The sequence below is a fragment of the Dendrobium catenatum genome, unplaced genomic scaffold (assembly GCF_001605985.2).
Source record: "Dendrobium catenatum unplaced genomic scaffold, ASM160598v2 fragScaff_scaffold_1650, whole genome shotgun sequence".
Classification (NCBI taxonomy): domain Eukaryota; kingdom Viridiplantae; phylum Streptophyta; class Magnoliopsida; order Asparagales; family Orchidaceae; genus Dendrobium; species Dendrobium catenatum.
This window is the reverse complement of record NW_021320112.1, coordinates 264,898-284,535: the sequence shown is the minus strand read 5'-3', so window position 1 is coordinate 284,535 and position 19,638 is coordinate 264,898. Positions and strand designations below refer to the sequence as shown.

The 19,638-nt window shown below is 34.4% G+C and overlaps 2 protein-coding genes across 2 annotated transcripts in view; one reads left to right on the top strand and one right to left on the bottom strand.

Moving 5' to 3' along the window:
• Positions 1-720: 720 nt before the first annotated feature.
• LOC110103043 (eukaryotic translation initiation factor 2 subunit alpha homolog) lies at positions 721-9,633 on the top strand. Its single transcript, XM_020831591.2, has 6 exons — positions 721-1,275; positions 1,363-1,449; positions 1,550-1,696; positions 1,926-2,030; positions 9,079-9,177; positions 9,269-9,633. The coding sequence occupies exons 1-6, from the start codon at positions 832-834 to the stop codon at positions 9,416-9,418; spliced, it is 1,032 nt and encodes a 343-aa protein (XP_020687250.1). The 5' UTR covers positions 721-831; the 3' UTR covers positions 9,419-9,633.
• A 1,844-nt stretch (positions 9,634-11,477) lies between these two features.
• LOC110103033 (cyclin-dependent kinase F-1) overlaps positions 11,478-19,638 on the bottom strand; it is an 11,869-nt gene continuing 3,708 nt past the window's right edge. Inside the window, exon 2 of the mRNA XM_020831580.2 lies at positions 11,478-12,860. Within this exon, the coding sequence (XP_020687239.1) occupies positions 11,907-12,860 (954 nt within the window). The 3' untranslated portion in view covers positions 11,478-11,906. The remainder of the gene's footprint in view (positions 12,861-19,638) is intronic.

The window sequence follows — 19,638 nt, the reverse complement described above, 5'->3', positions numbered from 1 at the left end:
TATACCGGCTAATTCAGATAGAATGAACCACCCTAATTGACACATTCTATAAAATGCGCCTAAAGAATTCGTACATTCATAGAATGCGCCAAAAATTCTGGCGCATGCAAATAATGCACAAATTAGCCGTCCAACCTTAGGAACTTTTATTTGGTCCGGTGAACGTACGTAGAGGAACGTCCGGTCAGCACTAAAATCCCGCCAAAAAACTCGATATTTGCTCGGTATTGTTAGGTATTATTTGGTAATAACGAGGAATACCATAATGTGAAGACCAATACCGAGTTATACCGAGCTATACCGAGCAATACCGAGCTATACAAAAAAATACCGATTTTTTCTAGGAAAAACTCGGTATTGCTCTGTATAGCTCGGTATTGGGTCTTCACATGATGGTATTCCTCGTTATTGTTTGGTATTGCTCGGTATTTGCTCGATATTTCACGTTTTTTGGCACGATTTTAGCTCCGACCGGACTTAGCTCGGAGGACGTAATAATTGTTCCAACCTTAGGGCTTGTTTGCTCTTATTTAATTTTTTTTAATTTTATGCTCCTACTACTAATTCTAATTGATCGCGTGCTCCTTAAAATTTGGCCTTTGAACTATTATAATTTATAACAATGAGGCGGGTGGGATGCGGTGGCGTGGCGTAGGGTGGCGGTTGTTTGGGGCGGTTTATAGGTCAGGTAAAATAAAAATTTTCCGTTTGCTTTTAAGAGAGGCTCTTTCACGAATCGACGTTACCGTTCCTCATCCATATCGATCTATCAGCCGCCAAAAAACCCTAGCGAACTTAACCCTAAATCCGACGCGGCGTTCTGCGCTCGTCATGGCGACGACGAACTCGCCGAATCTTGAGTGTCGGATGTACGAGGCACGCTTCCCGGAAGTGGATACAGCGGTAATGATTCAGGTAAAGAGCATCGCTGAGATGGGTGCCTACGTCTCTTTACTCGAGTACAACAACATCGAGGGCATGATACCCTTTAATGAGTTATCTCGCCGCCGCATCCGCAGCGTCAACTCTCTCATCCGCGTAGGCCGCCAGGAGCCCGCCATGGTCGTCCGGGTCGACCGCGATAAGGGCTACATCGATCTCAGCAAGCGCCGAGTCTCCGAGGAGGACGTTCACGCCTGTGAGGAGCGCTACAACAAGAGCAAGTTAGTTCACTCCATCATGCGTCACGTCTCCGAAACTGTCGGCATCGATCTGGAGGATCTTTATATCCACATCGGCTGGCCGCTGTACCGCAAATTCGGTCACGCCTTCGAGGTCTTCTTTCATTGAGATCCCGGGCACCTCTACTTACTTTAGAATGCAAAATTTGAAATTTTCTTTACTTATTTTTTGTTCTGGCAGGCGTTCAAGTTGATCGTCTCGGATCCCGATTCGGTACTGGAACCGCTCACTAAGGAAGTAAAGGAAATTGGGTCGGATGGGCAAGAGGTTATTCTGACTTCGATGAAGATTTGATATTATTATTTAAAAGAGAAATAATTTGCTTTTATTGTGTTTTTATGCTTATGCGACTGAAAATTTCGTTCAGGTGACGAAGGTTGAACCCGCTTTGACAGAGGAATTGAAGGATGCCCTTGTGAAGAATATCAGGAGGAGGATGACTCCACAGCCGCTAAAGATACGCGCTGATATTGAGATGAAGTGCTTTCAATTTGATGGTGTTCTACACATAAAGGTTTTGGGACTCCTTTCCTTATTTCTTTGTCATGAATGGCTGCCTTGTTTTGGTTCTTTGTCATGAATGGACGTCTTGTTTCGTTTCTTCAATCAAATGGACGCCTTGTCAGTTTGATGGTGTTTTTATTTCTTTTGTCATGAATGCACGCTTTGTTTTGGTTCTTCAATCAAGTGTATGTGTTTAATTCATCTGACCTATTTCTAAAGTCTGATCATTTAATTTGCAGGAGGCTATGAGGAAGGCAGAAGCAGCAGGAAATGATGATTGTCTTGTTAAAATTAAGCTTGTCGCTCCTCCTCTGTATGTGCTTACTACACAAACTTTGGAGAAGGTTGGTGATTAACATGGTTAATTTGTGTTCACTTATGGCTCTTAGTTTTATATACTTCGTTCTTATGGATTTTGAGTTTCATAAATTCGTATGAATATCGAGAGGATAATGGTTTTATTCAGTTTCATGTTTTCTTTAGTTATAGAGCCTAAGTGCAAATAAGATTGCTATATATAAGTTTTAAATAAAACCGGCTATGATTCTACAGTGCAGAAAAGTTGAGCATTTTGTACCCCCATTGAATTAATGATAAACAACTGATGTAATGATTTTCTTCAAGGAACTAGATAGCAAGGTAGGGGATGAATTTATCATTCTTTTAATCTTTTGATTTTTATTCCTACCCTTGATTTTAGGATGAATATCTCATTAAGCACCGAACTAGAATGAATGAAGACAATTGATTTGTAAAGCCAGTCCCATGTTTTGGGATAGCTCTAATTATGAATATGATTTTCAGTTGATTTAAAGTTGATTATATGATGAACAAACTTTGTTGATTAATGCTTTTTAGACCTTTTGATGGCTAAAGATGAGGAGATGAGTTATGAAGATTGCTAGTTGGTTTAAGCTGTACTATTTAATGGTTAGATTTTTTTGATCAACACTTACTATATATAAAGTCAAGAGAAGAAATTAATGATTAGTTTGTAAAGCATAATTCGGGGTTCTATCTTCTGTCTTTGGTATGTAATGCTTCTTGTCATAGAGCTTTTATGATCTATTGGCCCTCGAAAGCTCAAAGCTAAGTCTTGGACTAAGTTTTGCATCCCAAGCTTATTGACATTTATATTCCACAATACAATATGTTTAAAGTACTATGTGCAGTGCAATGTAGTATTGGTCACTTTTCCTTAAATGTGCAAATTACAAAGAAAAACAATGCTTTCGCCAATTAACTTACTCACAAGCTCTACTTTGTGTTCATATAGTATAATACCCGTTGCAATAATTGAGCAAAATCACAAGATTCTTTAACATGTATAATTTTATGCATTAATAAAGCATGGATACTTCAATGAATGAGGTGAAAAACTTGTTGAAACCTAATAATGTTATGAATTTAGAAGTCACATTTTGAACTAATAAAGAAGAGTGTTGTGAATACTTAATTTGAATACCCACTTTCAGAACATAACTTGCAAGTTCTAATAATCATCATGATACATAAAAATCAGTCAAGAATAAGAAGTAATGCAATAATAGACCTAATCATATGAATTGTAAGACCAATGCTATGAATCTAATGATAGGGCCAAAGACTGCTCGAAAATTAGATGAACATTTTCCTTGGATCAAGCTTGAATTTAAACTAATTACCCTACCAATAAGTTCTGATTGAATGATAGTGAATTTTGTGTAATCAGTGTGAATCAAATCAAGCTTGTATGTGATCAGCTTTAATGTTTGTGCATGCATGTTGAATGCATCTATACAATATTCATGTATGTCCCTATATTTGTATCCATGCATAAATGTATTTATGGATCTATTTATGCATTTATTTAGTTTATTACTGCATATATTTATGTTGGAAACTTAAAAGATTGAAAGTTGATAGAAAATCAATTTATTATTTTGGCTTAAATTTAGCTTAGTTTGAGCATAAAAAAACTAGGTTTGGCCCAATCTGAAATTAAATTTATCTAGCTTATAGGTAGATTTTTCTTCGCTCAATCCAGCTGAATGGCTTTGAACCAATCCCGAGTCAAGGTTAGATTGACTCACAATCATATCGTGACATATTATATGCTAAATAACAAATCAGATCAAACTTGAAGAGTTGAAAATTCGAAGCCAAAATTTGTACTAAATTCATTAAAAAAATTTAAATTAAACACTTAAAATCTCATTAAAAAATAAAAAGAATTTTCTAAGATAAGGTTGATATTCATAATCATCGTCCTTTCTTACATTCTTATTTTCTTTTTAGATTAAGTTGAAATAATTTTCCAAACCTTTTTTTCTTCCACTGATTCATTATCGTCCTCTCTTTCATGAATAGCATTAGTAGAAAATGAATGTTGAGACATACTAGCTCTCAATGAGGATGATCCGCCTCATTAAATCTAAAAGAAATCTTTGGTCAACTATCCTCGTCATCCCTTCAATTTCTCTTTATGTATGGTGTCCATCATCAAAACACTCTTCTGTCTTCATCATCAAAACACTCTTCTCAGGCATCCTACATTTTCCTGGGCTTGGCTTATTTCCAAAATGCCTCATTTAATGCTCTTATATACAACTTGATTGTACCAGATGATCATTAGGTCATCATGATGCTTTTAATTTCACATATTTCTTTGTTTTCTATTAATCTAAGTGTTTAAATAAGCTCACCAAAGTGAAATATAACTGCAAGTCAAGCTGAACACCATAAATTTGACTTTTTCCTAGTTGTTTTTGCCTCACAACATGCATGTTCCACCACTTATACGAGTTTTATGATAAACATTTTTAGCCTGAATAAATACCAATTATTAAATTTCTGTGTTAAATAAAGCCATAACTAAATATTTATTACCTCTATTGTGGATGCAGTCAGTGTAGAATAGAACTAAAACATGATTGTAGTACAGCTCTTCATTTGTATTCGCTTTTCATCCTCTCATTTGACTATTTTTTGTTTTGTACTTATAAAACAATTATGGATTTAGATTGTAGCTGGTTCGATGTAATGGTTTATAGAAGACTCATCTTTCTCCAAACGAATCATTAATGACATCCCTTGCTTTGTTTACCACTGTCACCTTCAGTTATTCTCAACATTCAGTTAATCTCAACATTTTAACTAGTATGTTTTTCATGTTCAAAACATAGGTTATATTATTCCAAAATGAAGCCTTAAGGTCAAATTCTTTAACTTTTTTCTCTTATAGTACACACGAAATCTTGATCTGCTCTATTCTTCAGCAACACATGTATTTCTCAAATTATTCTTGTGCTTATGCACGCTTGCAAGAATCAGGAAGAATGGGTTTACCAATTTTGCACTATTTACAGACTTTCTCAACAAGTTAAGACAATACCATGATTATATATAATCGTAGACATGCTCTCTAATATCCTCCAACCTTAGAATTTAATGTGTTGCACATTATGTCCAATATAATCAAGGCGTCTAATTTTATTTCTAATAAAGGGACTTTTAACTCAAGATCAAATTGCGTATTTAGTCCTAATCCATATTGACCAATAGCTTCAATCATATCCTTGCAGCTCTCTAATTTCGAGCACTGACTGGTTGCTAACATGTTAGAACCTCTTAACTATCTACAATATGGTTATATCCTTTTATTTTTGTTAATCTTCTCTTTAATTCCAAATTGCTTAATATTCTTCTGATATGATACTTTTTTTACAAGTTCTAAAGTGACCTATCAAGTGATTTGCGAGCCCTTTATCATTTTTGAGAGCTTTGATTTAATATATGGTTCATAATATGTAACGTCTTAGAAAGATGACTATGGGCCTCATTTCAGAATCATTTGAACATTTACTTCGTTGACATTGTCGCACTTTCTTGATTTTCCATGCACAAAATTTGCTTAAATTTCTTTATTTCTTTTTGGACGGCATGCAATTTTTCACTTTAGGACGAACCCACTTAGGTACATTTACTTCATTTGGACATTTCAATCAGACCAAAAATATGCTCCTTTTGCTCATAATTTTAGGTAATGGTTTAAAATTGCGCAAAACTTGGTTGAGGCCCAACTTGAGGCCCGCCTCGCCTCACTGGCATGAGGCTTACGCCTCATGCTATATATATTAAAACTTACATAAATTTTGAAGTAAATGCCCGACGTTGGACTCTATAGGAGAAGAGAAAAGGGGAGAGAGCAGTTCACCATAATGATGATTCACATGAAGAACCCCTTAGTGATGACAGTGCTGATGACTTATGAGTTCTTATGTGATATGTCATTGCTATTTATTTTTGGAAATTGGAATTAAATGTTAATGAAAAGAATACTGTGATTTGGGAAAGATAGAATTTTGAGTTGAACTATATTTCCTGTTGTCTTATTATTGAGATATTTTGATTTCACTTCATATCTTATGCTTTTTTATATTTTATATTATTCACTCATTAGTATATAAAAAATTTATCATTTTATATTTACGCAATCTTTTGATTTTGAGGCTTACGCCTCAAAACGCCTTGAGGCTTACGCCTCGCCTCACGAATGAAAAACGCCTCAATACCCGAATACGCAATTTTAAACATTGATTTTTAGTAACAATAATGCATGTGATGAAATTTTATGAGCATTTAAATTAAATTAAATTTTGTACACTGACAATCATGATCCTTCTTGAACTTGTATTAGATATGCCTATCATTGGACATGAATTATAAGTAATATTCAATTAATGAATAACAATTGTATTGAAAAATCCACTAATTCACTCAGTAGCCTAGCAAAGTGTTAGCCACCTCCCATTACTAGAGAGTCTTCTGGTTAGTGATCACTAACCTCTCCTCAAATGGCATCAAGCAAGTGTATGGGGCATTGAAATAAAATTAAAAAAAATGCAAAGGAAATCTTTCAGCAATAATCGCTTGATAGAACTCAGCATGAACAAGGATGGATAAGATGCTTAAAATCTTTTTTCCTTGCCTCTTTTTAACCACTCCTCTATTGTTGAGGCTTTTTTCTGTCCCGTTTGATGATATGGCAAATGTGGCTCATCTGATGGAAGGGTCTCCTCCCTTTGTGATCTAATCTCTTTATTTGATTTTGGTTCCTTAGTGACTTGATGTATGCCTATTTTAGCCCACAAGCCTTTAGTAGCTCAATCTTATTAGATGTCAATTGTATTGAAAATCCTCTGATACAGCTTGGCCAAGTGTTTTAACCACATGTCATTTCTAGAGAGCCTCTTGGATCACCGACCTCTCCTAAAAATGGCATCAAGCTTCTATATGGAGCATTGAACTAAGTCGAAAAAGACAACAGGTATATGTCCTTACCATTCACATGATAAGACCTATATCCCAAAGATTCTGTGGAAAGGGTAAACATCGACCTGTGAGTTCATGAGAGGGATAATGAAAATCAAGCTTAAAAAGTGTAGCAAGAGGTTTCGCAGGGAAGTTGTTAGCATAGAGTGTTAAGAAAGCCCTTGAATTATGAGAGACAAAAATGCTCATTTGCCGTCAGCAAGGCATGAAAGGAAAAGAGTCACTATAGGATAGCGTTATAAAAGATCCTGAAGCCATCATGATTAAATCACTGCGAAATAGAATGTCTGCGAAGGATTGTTGCATTGTGTTGCAAGAGACAACATGCTTTTTGTCACTTGCATGTTTCTAATGGATCAGTTTGTGTTCATTTTGCGGCGCTTCACCAGGAAATTTGCTTGAAACCAACTGACAAAAAACACTGAAATATGAGAAAATTTTGACCAGGTCCCCCCCCCCCCCCCCCCCCCCCACAAAAAAAAAAAAAAACCCCAGTTTTAACTGTTCATTGATTTACTTTTTTTTTTGTTCCCTTCAAATTGTTGTATCTGGAGAAATTATGTCTGTGTGATATTTGAAGCATAGTTTTAAGGAAATTCCTTGGCATGGTTTGTAGCGATAGATTGAAGGTGTAAAACCAAATTAAGTTGGAAAAGATAACATTTTTTTTTATTTCTTTGGTATTGTTAGGTATCAACATTCTGCAGTTAATATGCATGTCTTGATATTAAAGAAGAAATTTGCTAATGTTGTACTGGCACAACTATTGGCATCAAGTTTCACTTTATTGGCGTGAATGCTGATTATGCTTATGGCAAAATTTCCTCATATATGGCTTTACATAGAAACTTCATGCTTTGTTTAGCCTTGGGAGGTTTTCATTAACTTGCCATAACATTTATGATTAATGGTCAGTGAATGTCAAGGATTCAAATTAGTTTTTCCATCATGAGCATATGTTTTTAATAGGAGTTTCACATGGTTAGTGGTGGATTAGGAATGCAAATATTTATAAGATGATGCATGTACCATGGTGGTTAAGGCTGTACTTAGCTGTTGCATGTGGTTTAGAAGATCATTCGCAAGCTAAAGTATTAACATATATGGAGGTAAGTATAATAAAATGATATAGCAAAGCCATGTGAATGACCTTATCAAGCATATTTTGTGAAATGGAAAAAAAAGCGTTATCATAAATGATATAGCTGATAATCTATTCTTCTTTTTTCATCAGCTTTTATAGAAGTTTTATTGATGCTGAAGGTTTACTAAGGTTTAGTAGCTTTTTATATAATGTTTTCTATTTTATGTTGAACATTATCTTTCTTTGGCGATGCTTAGTATTTATTTTTTTAATGTTAATCGTTTATTTTACCTTTTTCCCCTAATTTCGCTAATAACTTATCATCTTGCTTTAGCTTCCTGTAATCTGATGATACACATGGGTAGAATATTCATTTGTACTATAAAGAGAGTGGTCTGCAAAAACAAATCACTATTCATTGGTTCTTGTCTATTACCATGGATGTAGCAATTCTTATGTTGCCTCACTTTGTGTTTTTGATTGTGATTTGAATGAATTTCTGGCGTTAATACTTGACACCTAAGGCTTTGTTGGACATTATTGTATTGTGTTATCTTGTATTCCATTATTATGTTATGTGGATGATTCTTTGGTAAAATCATTTTATCATCTTGTTTATTATTCGAGTTGTGGTTGATTGTTAAAAGTTATGTGGGTTGATATGAGTTTCATTGGATGCCCAAACTAGATATTATTATGAGTTTTAACTCATTTAGATCTAGAAGAGATTGAATTGAGGATTCATTAGGTCGAGTAGTTGTGATAATGAATTCTGATTTTGATGATGATAATATCTGCGCTCTGATGCCATCGTTTGTAATATACCCAACTCCAATACCTGGAGCAATATTGATGTTTCATAATTTGAAGAAGGCTGACCACCAACTTGGATTAATTACAAATGAGATATTTTTACTACTAACAAATTCTATGATTGAACTATCCATGATTAAGTTTTTGTTTTATCTTCTAAACTCCTTGAATTTGATGTGCAGGACAAAGGAATAAGTGTTCTAAACAACGCAATTAAAGCTTGCACTGAAGCAATAGAGAACGAGAAGGGTAAACTCATAGTGAAGGAAGCACCAAGAGCTGTAAGTTTTCAAAACTTCTATCAAACTATTCCATCTAAATATGATTAGGTGAAGCAGAAGTAACCATATTCACCTTTCTGTTTCTTTGCAGGTGAGTGAGCGCGAGGATAAGCTTCTTGCAGAGCATTTGGCTAAGCTACAATCTGCCAATGAGGAGGTTGACGGAGATGTAGACAGCGAAGATGAAGAAGATACTGGAATGGGTGAGGTAGATGTTGAAAATTCTGGCATTGCTGAGTAAACCAATAACTTCAAAGTTGCAAAAAAAAAAAAAAGGCTCATCCGGCATTGCAGGAGAATCAAAAGTTGCTTTGTTTTTCTTCCAAAATTATGATAGTCGTTTGTTGTATAGGATGTTTTTCTTGGAATTCTGCTATTTATCATTTCACAACAATGTGAGAAGCAGTTTTGGTTAGCTGCTAAGTCGTTTATGAAGTTTAGGCTATTTATTCTATAGAGGATTTTTGTTAGCTTGTCGTTGAGTTTCTTTGTTTCTCTTTTTGTTGTTTTTCTTGTCGTGGCGATTGCTTGTATAGCTGTGAAGTCTGAGTTTTATTAAATGAGAAGAATTTTGTTTAAGTGTTAAATTCTCTACTTATTGAGGTTGGATTAAAGGTGGGATGCAAATTTTTGGCGAGATTCTAACTCTTTTGGTTTGATTTTGATTTTATGAGTGTTATCTATAGATTTGTTTCAGAATTAATGAGATTTTTGCATATAATTTCATCATTTTTTTGTAATTATTTTGTGTACTGTATGTAATCATGATGTGCACTATGGATTTAAATAGGTTTCTTTTTTCAATTTAGATTTTGTTTGAGATAGTTTTTTAACTTTTTAAAATAGTTTTTTAGTATAAAAATTTAATTTTTAACTGAAAAGCTAATTTAAAATGTTGGGAAAAAAGTTGTCCTAAATGAAGTCTTAGGTTTAGTTTTGTGCCTTTTTTTTATTGTTTTCTCAAGCAGTTTTTTAGTACAAAAATTTTTAGAAATAGAAAATTTTGTACTAGAAAGTTGGTTAAAAAACTACCAAGGAAGCCGTTCTAAATGAAGCTTTAGGTTTGGTTTGGGACGGTTTTTTTATTGCTTTTTAAAATAGTTCTTTAATAAAAAAATTTTAATTTTTGTACTAAAAAATTGCTTTAAGAGCAGTAAGAAAGACATCCCAAACGAAGCCTTAGAGTTGATTTGGGCTTAGTTAGAGGTAGTTTTATTTATTCAGATTTGAATGTTAAAATTGAAAGCTTAAATCACTACCATATTTTTAATGAAATTTGAAAGTAGTATTTACTCTGAAAAATGCTATATTTTATAAGAACATATTGCAAGTTAAAATCATAAATTAATTATTATGGTTTATAAAATTAGTTGTGAAGATAAATAAATGATAATAAACATATTTAAATAATGCATATTATATTATGATACAAGAAGAATTTTTTATGCCTATATGAATTCAATCAATTACCAACAATGACTAGATCAATGAAATAGTAAGATTTAAAAGATAAGAAATCAAATCATAAGTTTGGAGATAAATGATACATATCATGTATTTTATACTGTTTAATGTAATTAATCTCCTAAACTTGATAAATAAATATTACTTTTTTATTATATATAAAAAATATTTATATTGTATTCTTTTAATTGAACATAATTTTGTAGTAAGATTTGTGTAACCTATTGAGCACTTGTAACTATGCTACCAATATAATTTCAAGAATAAATTTGGCCTTGCGAACTTGCTTTGGTTTACAGGCTAAATAACATAATGATCAGACTGAAATAGGAAAATAAATACGATCGATTCTACTTTCTAAAGAATCTCAAACCATATCCTATTTGAGCCCCTTTATGATCCATTTATGATCAATAAGCACTTAGAAAGTTTAGGTACCATTATGCCTTGTCATATATAAGTAAAAAAGTATCATAGAACTTCGAGCATTTTGCCGGCTCAATTAAGATTTTGTTTGAAATAACTTTAGACCGTTGCTTTTTCCCTGCTTTCAAGAATATTTGTAACTAAAAAATAATTTTATAAAGCAGTAAGAAAGTCATCCCAAACAAAAACTAAAGCTAAAAAATGAAGACGGCTCACAATTTTTAGCATTCCCTCGCCATCTTAGGCTTCTTTTGGGACGGCTTTCTTCCACCTTTTTTAAAACTGCTTTTTAGTACAAAAATTAAAAAAATTATACTAGAAAGCCGCTTTAAGAAGCATTAAGAAAACCGTCCCAAACGAAGCCTTAAAATTTGATTTATGCTAAAGTTTCTTCCTTTAAGAATCACTTGTACAGCCAAAACATCTCAGTGCACAGTAATCATGGCCAGTTTTCACAAGCAAAATTGCAATTGCAGATCCCCACTTTTCAGCCAAATGATAATAATATTACAACTGAAACTTTATTAAGAACTGCAGCTACAAAACATGTAAAACTAAATTATTCTTGATCACCGCATATTAAAGTTGCCGCTTTGGCCAACAACTCTCTCATTTGCAAGAGGGATTATTTTGTGCGGACACCGGACGGGAAAACTGTTTGGTTCCGTGCTCGGTACCGAGCTCTTAGTATATTTTTTGAGGCAATGTGACACATTTTTAATGATCTCCGGATGAATCCGGACCCGCACGTAATAATTTTTCCACTTGCTAGCTACAAGGAGGTTTTCCATACCATAAACAAATAGTACAAACAACATATCCCTGATAACCTTCACACATCAAGAAAATCTGATCGCAAAACCTTTGTCAGTGTTGGTGACATTCACCCCACCAAAATCATCAAAATCTGAATCCGAAGCCATGTCCCTGTAATCACCCCACTCACCTGAAGACTTCTCATCCTGCCCATCCCTTGTTGCAGGAACTTTCAATTCATTTAAAGAAACTGGGAGAGGTTCTTCCTTAAAGAATGAATCACCCAGCAATTCTACTGCAGTTGCTCTGGTTGCAGGATCATAGCGAACCAGTTTCTTCACAAGAGCAACTTCAGAGGGGGAATGATCTTGAAGGCAGGCTTCTAAACCAATGGGACTTCCAACCTTGGCAAAGGCAATCTTGTTATAATCCGGCAATTTCGAACAACCAGGTGAGGTATCTTCATTGAAGTCCCCTAAAACACTAATGATTCTACCAATCTGATCAATGTCGGAAGTCCCGGGGAAAAGAGGCTCCAGGCTCAGCAGCTCTGCGAAAATACAGCCCAATGACCAGAGATCCACCTCTTGCCCATAGTTTAAAGAGCCGTAAAGGAGTTCGGGAGCCCGAAACCACCTTGTTCCGACACACGATGTCATGGAACCAGGTTCATCTTCTATTCCACCTTCAGCTACTTCATAGGAGTAAGAGCTTTTGAAGGGGTCATCTTCAATGTCACCTGTGCTGCAAGTAGCTAAGCAGGATGCATCACCATCTTGGATGCTAGTTTCCTTGTCTGTTTCATCAGAATATTTGGCCTTCACGTCTTCTACTTCTCCAAGATATTCCTGTTCATCAATAGGCCCGATGGTTTCTTGGGAAGTCTGCATCTGAATCTCTAATGCACTCTGTGATGCCTTAGTCATTTCTATTATAGTTGCAGCTTCATGAGGAATCCATTCTTTATTCTGTGAAAATTGCTCGGGTAGCACAAAGCTATCTTCATTCATAAATCCTATTCCCTGAATTATTCTAGCCTGAATAGGACAAAGTGGAAAAACATTAGGCGTAGAACCTGATTTTACAAAGAAAAAAACAATTTGAGAACTTGGCATGCTGAATTCATACCGTTTGATGCCAAATAAATAAATACGTATAATATAAACATAAATATATGACAAAATATGTTTATTTTGAATAAGAAATTTTGGTTCCGAAGCATTAAATTGGTTAAAAGGATTATGAAATACTGAAATAGATGTTAATTCTAAGTAAACAATGTAAAGAGATGTCAACTTCGAAAAGATGTGGCTTGAATTTCAAAGAACTCCGTTTACAATCTATAAATGCATAAGTCCGTCAAATTAAATGAAGTAAAAGAGAAGTTTATACGGTAACTAATCTCTCCACTTTCTGCAACTAATAAGAAAGCAACTCATTCCAAGGAATACACAAGATGTAATGCGCCTGTATAATAGACTTCTCCAATCCTTTCATAATTGCTAGCTTGGGCACTGTTTATAACAAAATTACATAAATTTCAATTTTATAAATAAATTAACAATCTTAGAACATAGAATTTTACCAGATTGCTTATAGCATTGTTACGACTACCACGGATATATTAAAATCTTCAGAAATTTCTTTCTAAATGGAACAACAGCCATTTCATGCTATGGCATAATCCTTATCATAGAACTTAATTATGTGAAAAGTCATTGGGGAGTTGGGGCGGAAATTGAGAATGTGGTAGGATCTAATGACACTATTATAGATGCCAGAAATCTGTTGGAAGCGAAGAATCAAACATGCCATATGAAAAATAGAATCGACTATTCTACAATCATGCAGGTAAATGTTTACTGTAGTGTGTTGTGATAAACACTAATAGAATTTGAGGTAAGCTCAAGCCATTGCAGATGTTAATGGCGATGATAAGCGCTGAACATGCCAATGATTTTGGTTCTTGAAGGATTTGCTACACACAAACCTAATTCCCATTCTATAATTATATTAAGAAGTGATGCAACACACGGAGGTCCTGAACTAATCGCAAGGAGCTAAAGCTAGTAGTGGATCCATCACAAATAGCATCATGAAGAATTTGCATTAGATTATTATATAGATTATGTGCATTTTTTGTATATTTTTTTATGGTAAGACTTCGTGTGTTTTATTACCATTAGATTATGGGGAGAAGACAATTTGAAAATTTAAATTTAACTAGAGATTAAATTTTCAAACCATGAGCAAAGAGTTCTAAATTGTGAAATAAATAATTACTTCCATGAAATATACAAATAATTATTTAATAGATGCAAGCTAGAACCAACTCATGATGGGGGAAATTCTCTCAAATAAAAAAAAAAAGGATGTGGCGGGGGGCATTTAGGGTTTGTATTGAATATTTATATTTGTGGTTTGTTGAAATGAAAGGGGATTATTGCTGTCAAAAATAAATTTTAGAGTCTTTTAAAAGGTGTGAAGGCCTAGTAGAGATTGGGCTCTTTGTGGTGGGCAAATGGCTCAGGAGATTTTAAAGGATGTTATTAAAAATATAGAGCCTCTAAAATAAGATTTAGAGAGATGGATCGAGGATAAACAGCAAGTTTGGATCAACAAAGTGAATACAACGCCTAAGACACAAAACATAAGATTTGACTTTAGTCTTTAGTGTGGATGGCAGAGATGGTTTCAAGGCTTGAAACCAATCAAAAACTTTAGGAGGTGTGTGTCTACTAATGTTCTGAAAATATTCATGATTTTGGAGATAATTCGATATTTTTCTCATATTTTATTCCAAAATTAGGTCATGCAAAACCCAATCTACACAATAGCCTTGAGGGTAGGTATTTGGCCTTGGGGAAAAATGTTATGAAAAAACTCATGTAAGTGATAGAGAGAGATGTTTTAATCTTAATTTTTTAAATGGATGATAAGATACAATAGACCAAAAAGCTTGTGGAATAATACTGTCTGATTTGAACAAGGGTTGGCTGACCACTTTAGCGTGGATTTATAAAATTTTGTGGAGAGATAGAGGGATGGTTGCCCAAGATTCCCACAACACAAAACAAAGGAAAAAAGCAAATAAAAATGATAAACTACTACTCATCAAAGAGATAGGTCAAGAAATACGACATAAGTCAAATCTAATACCTCTACTCTCCTAACCGGGTCATCGGAAGGCTATCGTTTTATGTAACCAAACCATCTAAGGCGACTCTCTCTAATCTTATCTTCTACTGGAGCTACTCCAACCTTTTTTCACATATATGCTCATTTCGTATCCTATCTCTAAGGGTAAAGCCACTCATCCACCTGAGCATTCTCATCTCTGCCACACTTAACACACACTCTTACAATAAGAAAATTATGTGAATTAAAATACTCAAATTTAAATTATAATCTAATATAAATTCTTCAACATGGGTTCACTGCTCCTCTTACTGCGGCTTCTGATGATTGCTCTATTAGCTCCCAATCTCCTTCCCCTAAGGCCAACCATCTCCCTCAATGAAGTTGTTGAAATTGAGATAAGCATAACCTAATCTTGGAATAAAATCTGAAAAAAAAATCCAAACATCTTTGAAAATCAAGAAACTTTTCGTAACATAAATAGATACACCCCCAAAAAAATTCGAAGTAGTTTCTCAAGCCTAAAGTAAGATTATAGGGTTTTATACCATGATTGCTGACCTCACTTAGTTGACCCCAATCTTGTTATTTATCCTAAATTCATCCTCTCCAACCCCCCTATTCCAAAGCCGTTATATTTTTAATATCATCCTTTGAAGCCGGTAAATTTATTTACCAACAACAAAAGGTCAATCCCCATCGGGCCCCCACCCGAAGGATTTTGAGTCTCCATAAAAGCATTCTTTTCCTGAAATAAGCGTATAAGCTAACAGACTTCCAAGGCTTGTTCTGTTATTTTGAGAATCACAAGTCTGCAACAGTATGCCTTTCTTGTTGTGCAGAAAAAGTTTGGTGATGGTTATAGCTGTTAAACCATAGAACATTTATGATTGATAGAAAACCTACAAATCATGGAAATCGTGCCAATGAATCAATATGACAGGCAACTATAAAAGAGAGATGCAAGCTCATCAATCAAATCTAAGGGTATAAGGACTCTGTACAAGTGAACACTTTACTCATTTAGAATAATTCTAAAGAAGCAATTTCATTGACTTAAACATTCCTACAGCTAGCCATTATACATTGCTACTTGTCCATCATAGAACTAGGGTGCCATTTTATACTGGTAGTCTTTACCACTAACAAAAAGCCTATCAAGCATTCCATGGATTAACCCATTATTCAAACTTAAGTGTCAGAGAAAGGGAACCCAAGAAACTGTGAGTGCCCGAATTGGATGTAAAATTCTAGAAAGAAGATATCTGTTGGACACTTGCAACAGGAAATGAGAATTACGTATTATTGTCATCTGGGCTCTAGGTTGCCCGACGGTATTGATAACTTCTGAAAGAATAACAAAGCAGCACAATGCTAAAATTGAGATAGATTTGCCGGTGAAGTATAATCGCCTCTCAAATTAGGTTAAAGCACTGTTTGGCGGAGAAACACTAAGAAACTAGTTAGCGGGAAGGACATCTAGGATAAGGCAGAGATGATTAAGATGCACTAGTAGAGCTTGTGGGTATGGAAATAATGAAGGGAAGTTAGAGGAGAGAATGTGAAGAAGATGGTGGAGATGACAGCGATTATATTTAGTAGATTAAAAAAGCATTTTAGTTGGGCTTTTTGGCAGCTGGTTGTTAAAATATGGATCTTAATTTTGGACTCTTCTTTGCCAATGACAATGGCTTCTGGCTGGTGCATAGATTGGTAAACAAGGATAGCAATAGGAAGGTTAAGTCTAAGAAGATGATAGTTGTAGGGGTGAGTCTCGAAGTAGTTCGACCACATTGGGAGTAGCACTGTTTGACAATTGGGTGTGCTTAGCAGATGAGATTGCTAGGGATTATTCTTGGTGAATTGCAGAAGAAACCAATGGTAAGGAGAAAGTAATGTCATACAAAAAACACAAAAAAAGATGAGAAAGGAGAGCAGTTACAAAAGAAAAATATAGATGGCTAGAAAGACAACAGGAGAGAAGATTTACGTGGCTAAATTTTTTATCATGAAAATATATTTTCTTTGGGTTAGTAGTGGAAACATATATCTCTTTCTACAGGCACGAACATAAATGAATATCTTTGAACTATGTGAAGCTCGTATCTTATTTTCTGGTGCTTTCTTAGTGGGTTCAAATTTATTTCACTCTATGACCATCTCCTTATGTTATTGCTCCCAAGCACATGCTCTTCCCTAACAACTATTATCAAAGCTAGGTTTTTAGAGTTCTAAGACAAAAGTAGTAGTAGGGAGGTTAGAGGATGAGACAACAAGTTTGATGGAAAGTATTTCAAGTACAAGATCCAAATTACAGGCCTAATATTCCAAAAAACAAATATGCACCACTCTATAAGATAACGCTGATAGCCAGGACCCAAGAAGATTAGGATCTTCTAAATAGGTATTTGTTGAGGTTCTACATCTAACATTGGGAAAGGATGTTGCCTTTAACATATTGTATGAGAATATCACAAGCGACGTGGTGAAAGTTCTATCATTTATGTATAAGAAACCTTCAACTATAAATAAGATATATCTAATGAAAAATTTTCTATTCTAAAGAAAGCTAAATGCATTTCCAACGCAACTTACCAAATCGTTCAATCGAAATATGAAGTATGACAATTAAGTTCATTTTTTGAGCTTGCTACCATCAATTTAGAAAAGCTAGTCTATAATTGTGACAGAGGTCGAGAGTTCTTGCATGTCTATCAAGCTGAAGCTCAATGATGTTTATGACTTGATATTATGCAAGGACATTAAGGGACAAGAATAAGTGTATATTTCTTTTCTGCTATTTTAAATATTGAAAATAGAGGAATAAGTGCATGAAGAGATAACAATAGAGGCATATCCAAAATTTTGTAGAGTAATAATTCAAAAGAATGAAGTGGTATGTGCTACCAATGTGACAAGATTGGCCACAGGAAAAGGGACTATCGACAACAAAAAGGTCTATAGAGTTTAAATCAAATGTAGAAATACATAAATGTTGCAAATGGAAAGATATATGATGCACTAATTTTTAGTGTGAATAGTCATATGGAGCCTGAACTTATGAATTCATGCATTTTTTTCATCCAAATCCATATAAAACATTTATTGCTAACTATTTTAAAGGGAACTATAAGATGTTCATCTTATTGGTGATGAAACCTTCAAAGGGGTTGATGTGTAAAGTGAGACTACTGGTGTGACTATGTGGAAGTCTTATAGTATGTGGCATATTCCTAGCTTGAATAGAAACATGATCTTAATTGGGCGATTAGATGAATTGCATTACATTTCAACTTTTTATATTTAAAGTAAGAATGTGACCAAATGGTGTTATGGTGATAGTAAGAGGAAGCAAGGATGGTACTTGTAAATAACATAAAACACCAAGAAAGTGGGATAAACAAAGAAATATATTATTAGTGATTCTACATGAGCAATGCGAGATAAATTTTATGTAAAATTGGAGCATCCAAAGGACAAGAAAGCTTGACAAGGGAAATTGTATTTCAAGATCAAGGAGCATTAAAGCAGCAAGACAAATATTGTGATAAATGCCTACCACAAATGTGCTAAAGCACTGCACAACCTCAATTAACTTTCATGGCTGATAAAGAGAGGGTGTCACACAAAGATGATTCACTCTTAACAACACATCTGAAATTAATCTCCAAGTGACAAATTGTTATGATATGGATCTAAATTTCCTCAAATCCTATCCCTTAATCAATAAAAAATTGAATCAATTGATTTAGATTGATTTGTTACTGATATCACAAATTATTTCGTTTCCTAATCTAAGCTATTCCACTGCATCTTTGTATTATTGAAGGAGATGAGATGGAGTGTTGTACTTGTATAACATACATCATAGTTCCAAAAGGAATGCATATCATTCTTAAGTTTTCAAGGTGTTTGATAACCAACTTGCATGTTGAGTGATTGCTCGGTTCTGCAAATGAGTTGGTAAGAGATCTGATAAGTTGGCTAGTTGGTGTGGTGACCGGTAATTACAAGTGAAGTTGATCAAAATGAAGTCGCAATTAGAGTAAGTAGTGGGTCTATGTTTACCAATAATGGCAGCTCCTAGTCAGTGGTGTAGGCCAATTAGTAAGGTTGGACATGTCAATGAAGGTTGAAATTGAAAAGATAATGGCAATGGCCAACCACAAACTCCAAGGAGTTTGAGCATCTTGGGAGCTGCAAAATTCAAAAATTGGGATGGTGATTGTTATACTTGGTGTCTTGTAGCAGAAACTTGAGAAAAGCATTAGAAAATAATCTCATCTTTAAATTTTCTGGTGTTTTGCAAGTTTAGATTTTATTTCCCTTAGTTTCATTACACTAGTGTTCTCAGGCTCATGCGTCACCCAACAATGATGGTGGTTAGCTCCTTTTAAGAAGACTTCATGCGAAGAATTCACAGAAAAGGTTGATATAAAGAAGGTGATTTCATGTAACTCATACTACTTGCATTATAATATTTTAACAAAATCTCTTGTGCATTTTGTATGCTATGATTAACGCCTTGTAGAAACTTCTTTTTGATACCTATGTGCGGAGTAAATTAGAAAGTAGTTGACAGCTACAATAGAGTAAGGAGAAGATAGCTCAAATTTTTTCTTGATAATTGATCAAATTTTAATTAGCTTCAAATCAAATTTGCATATATATATATAT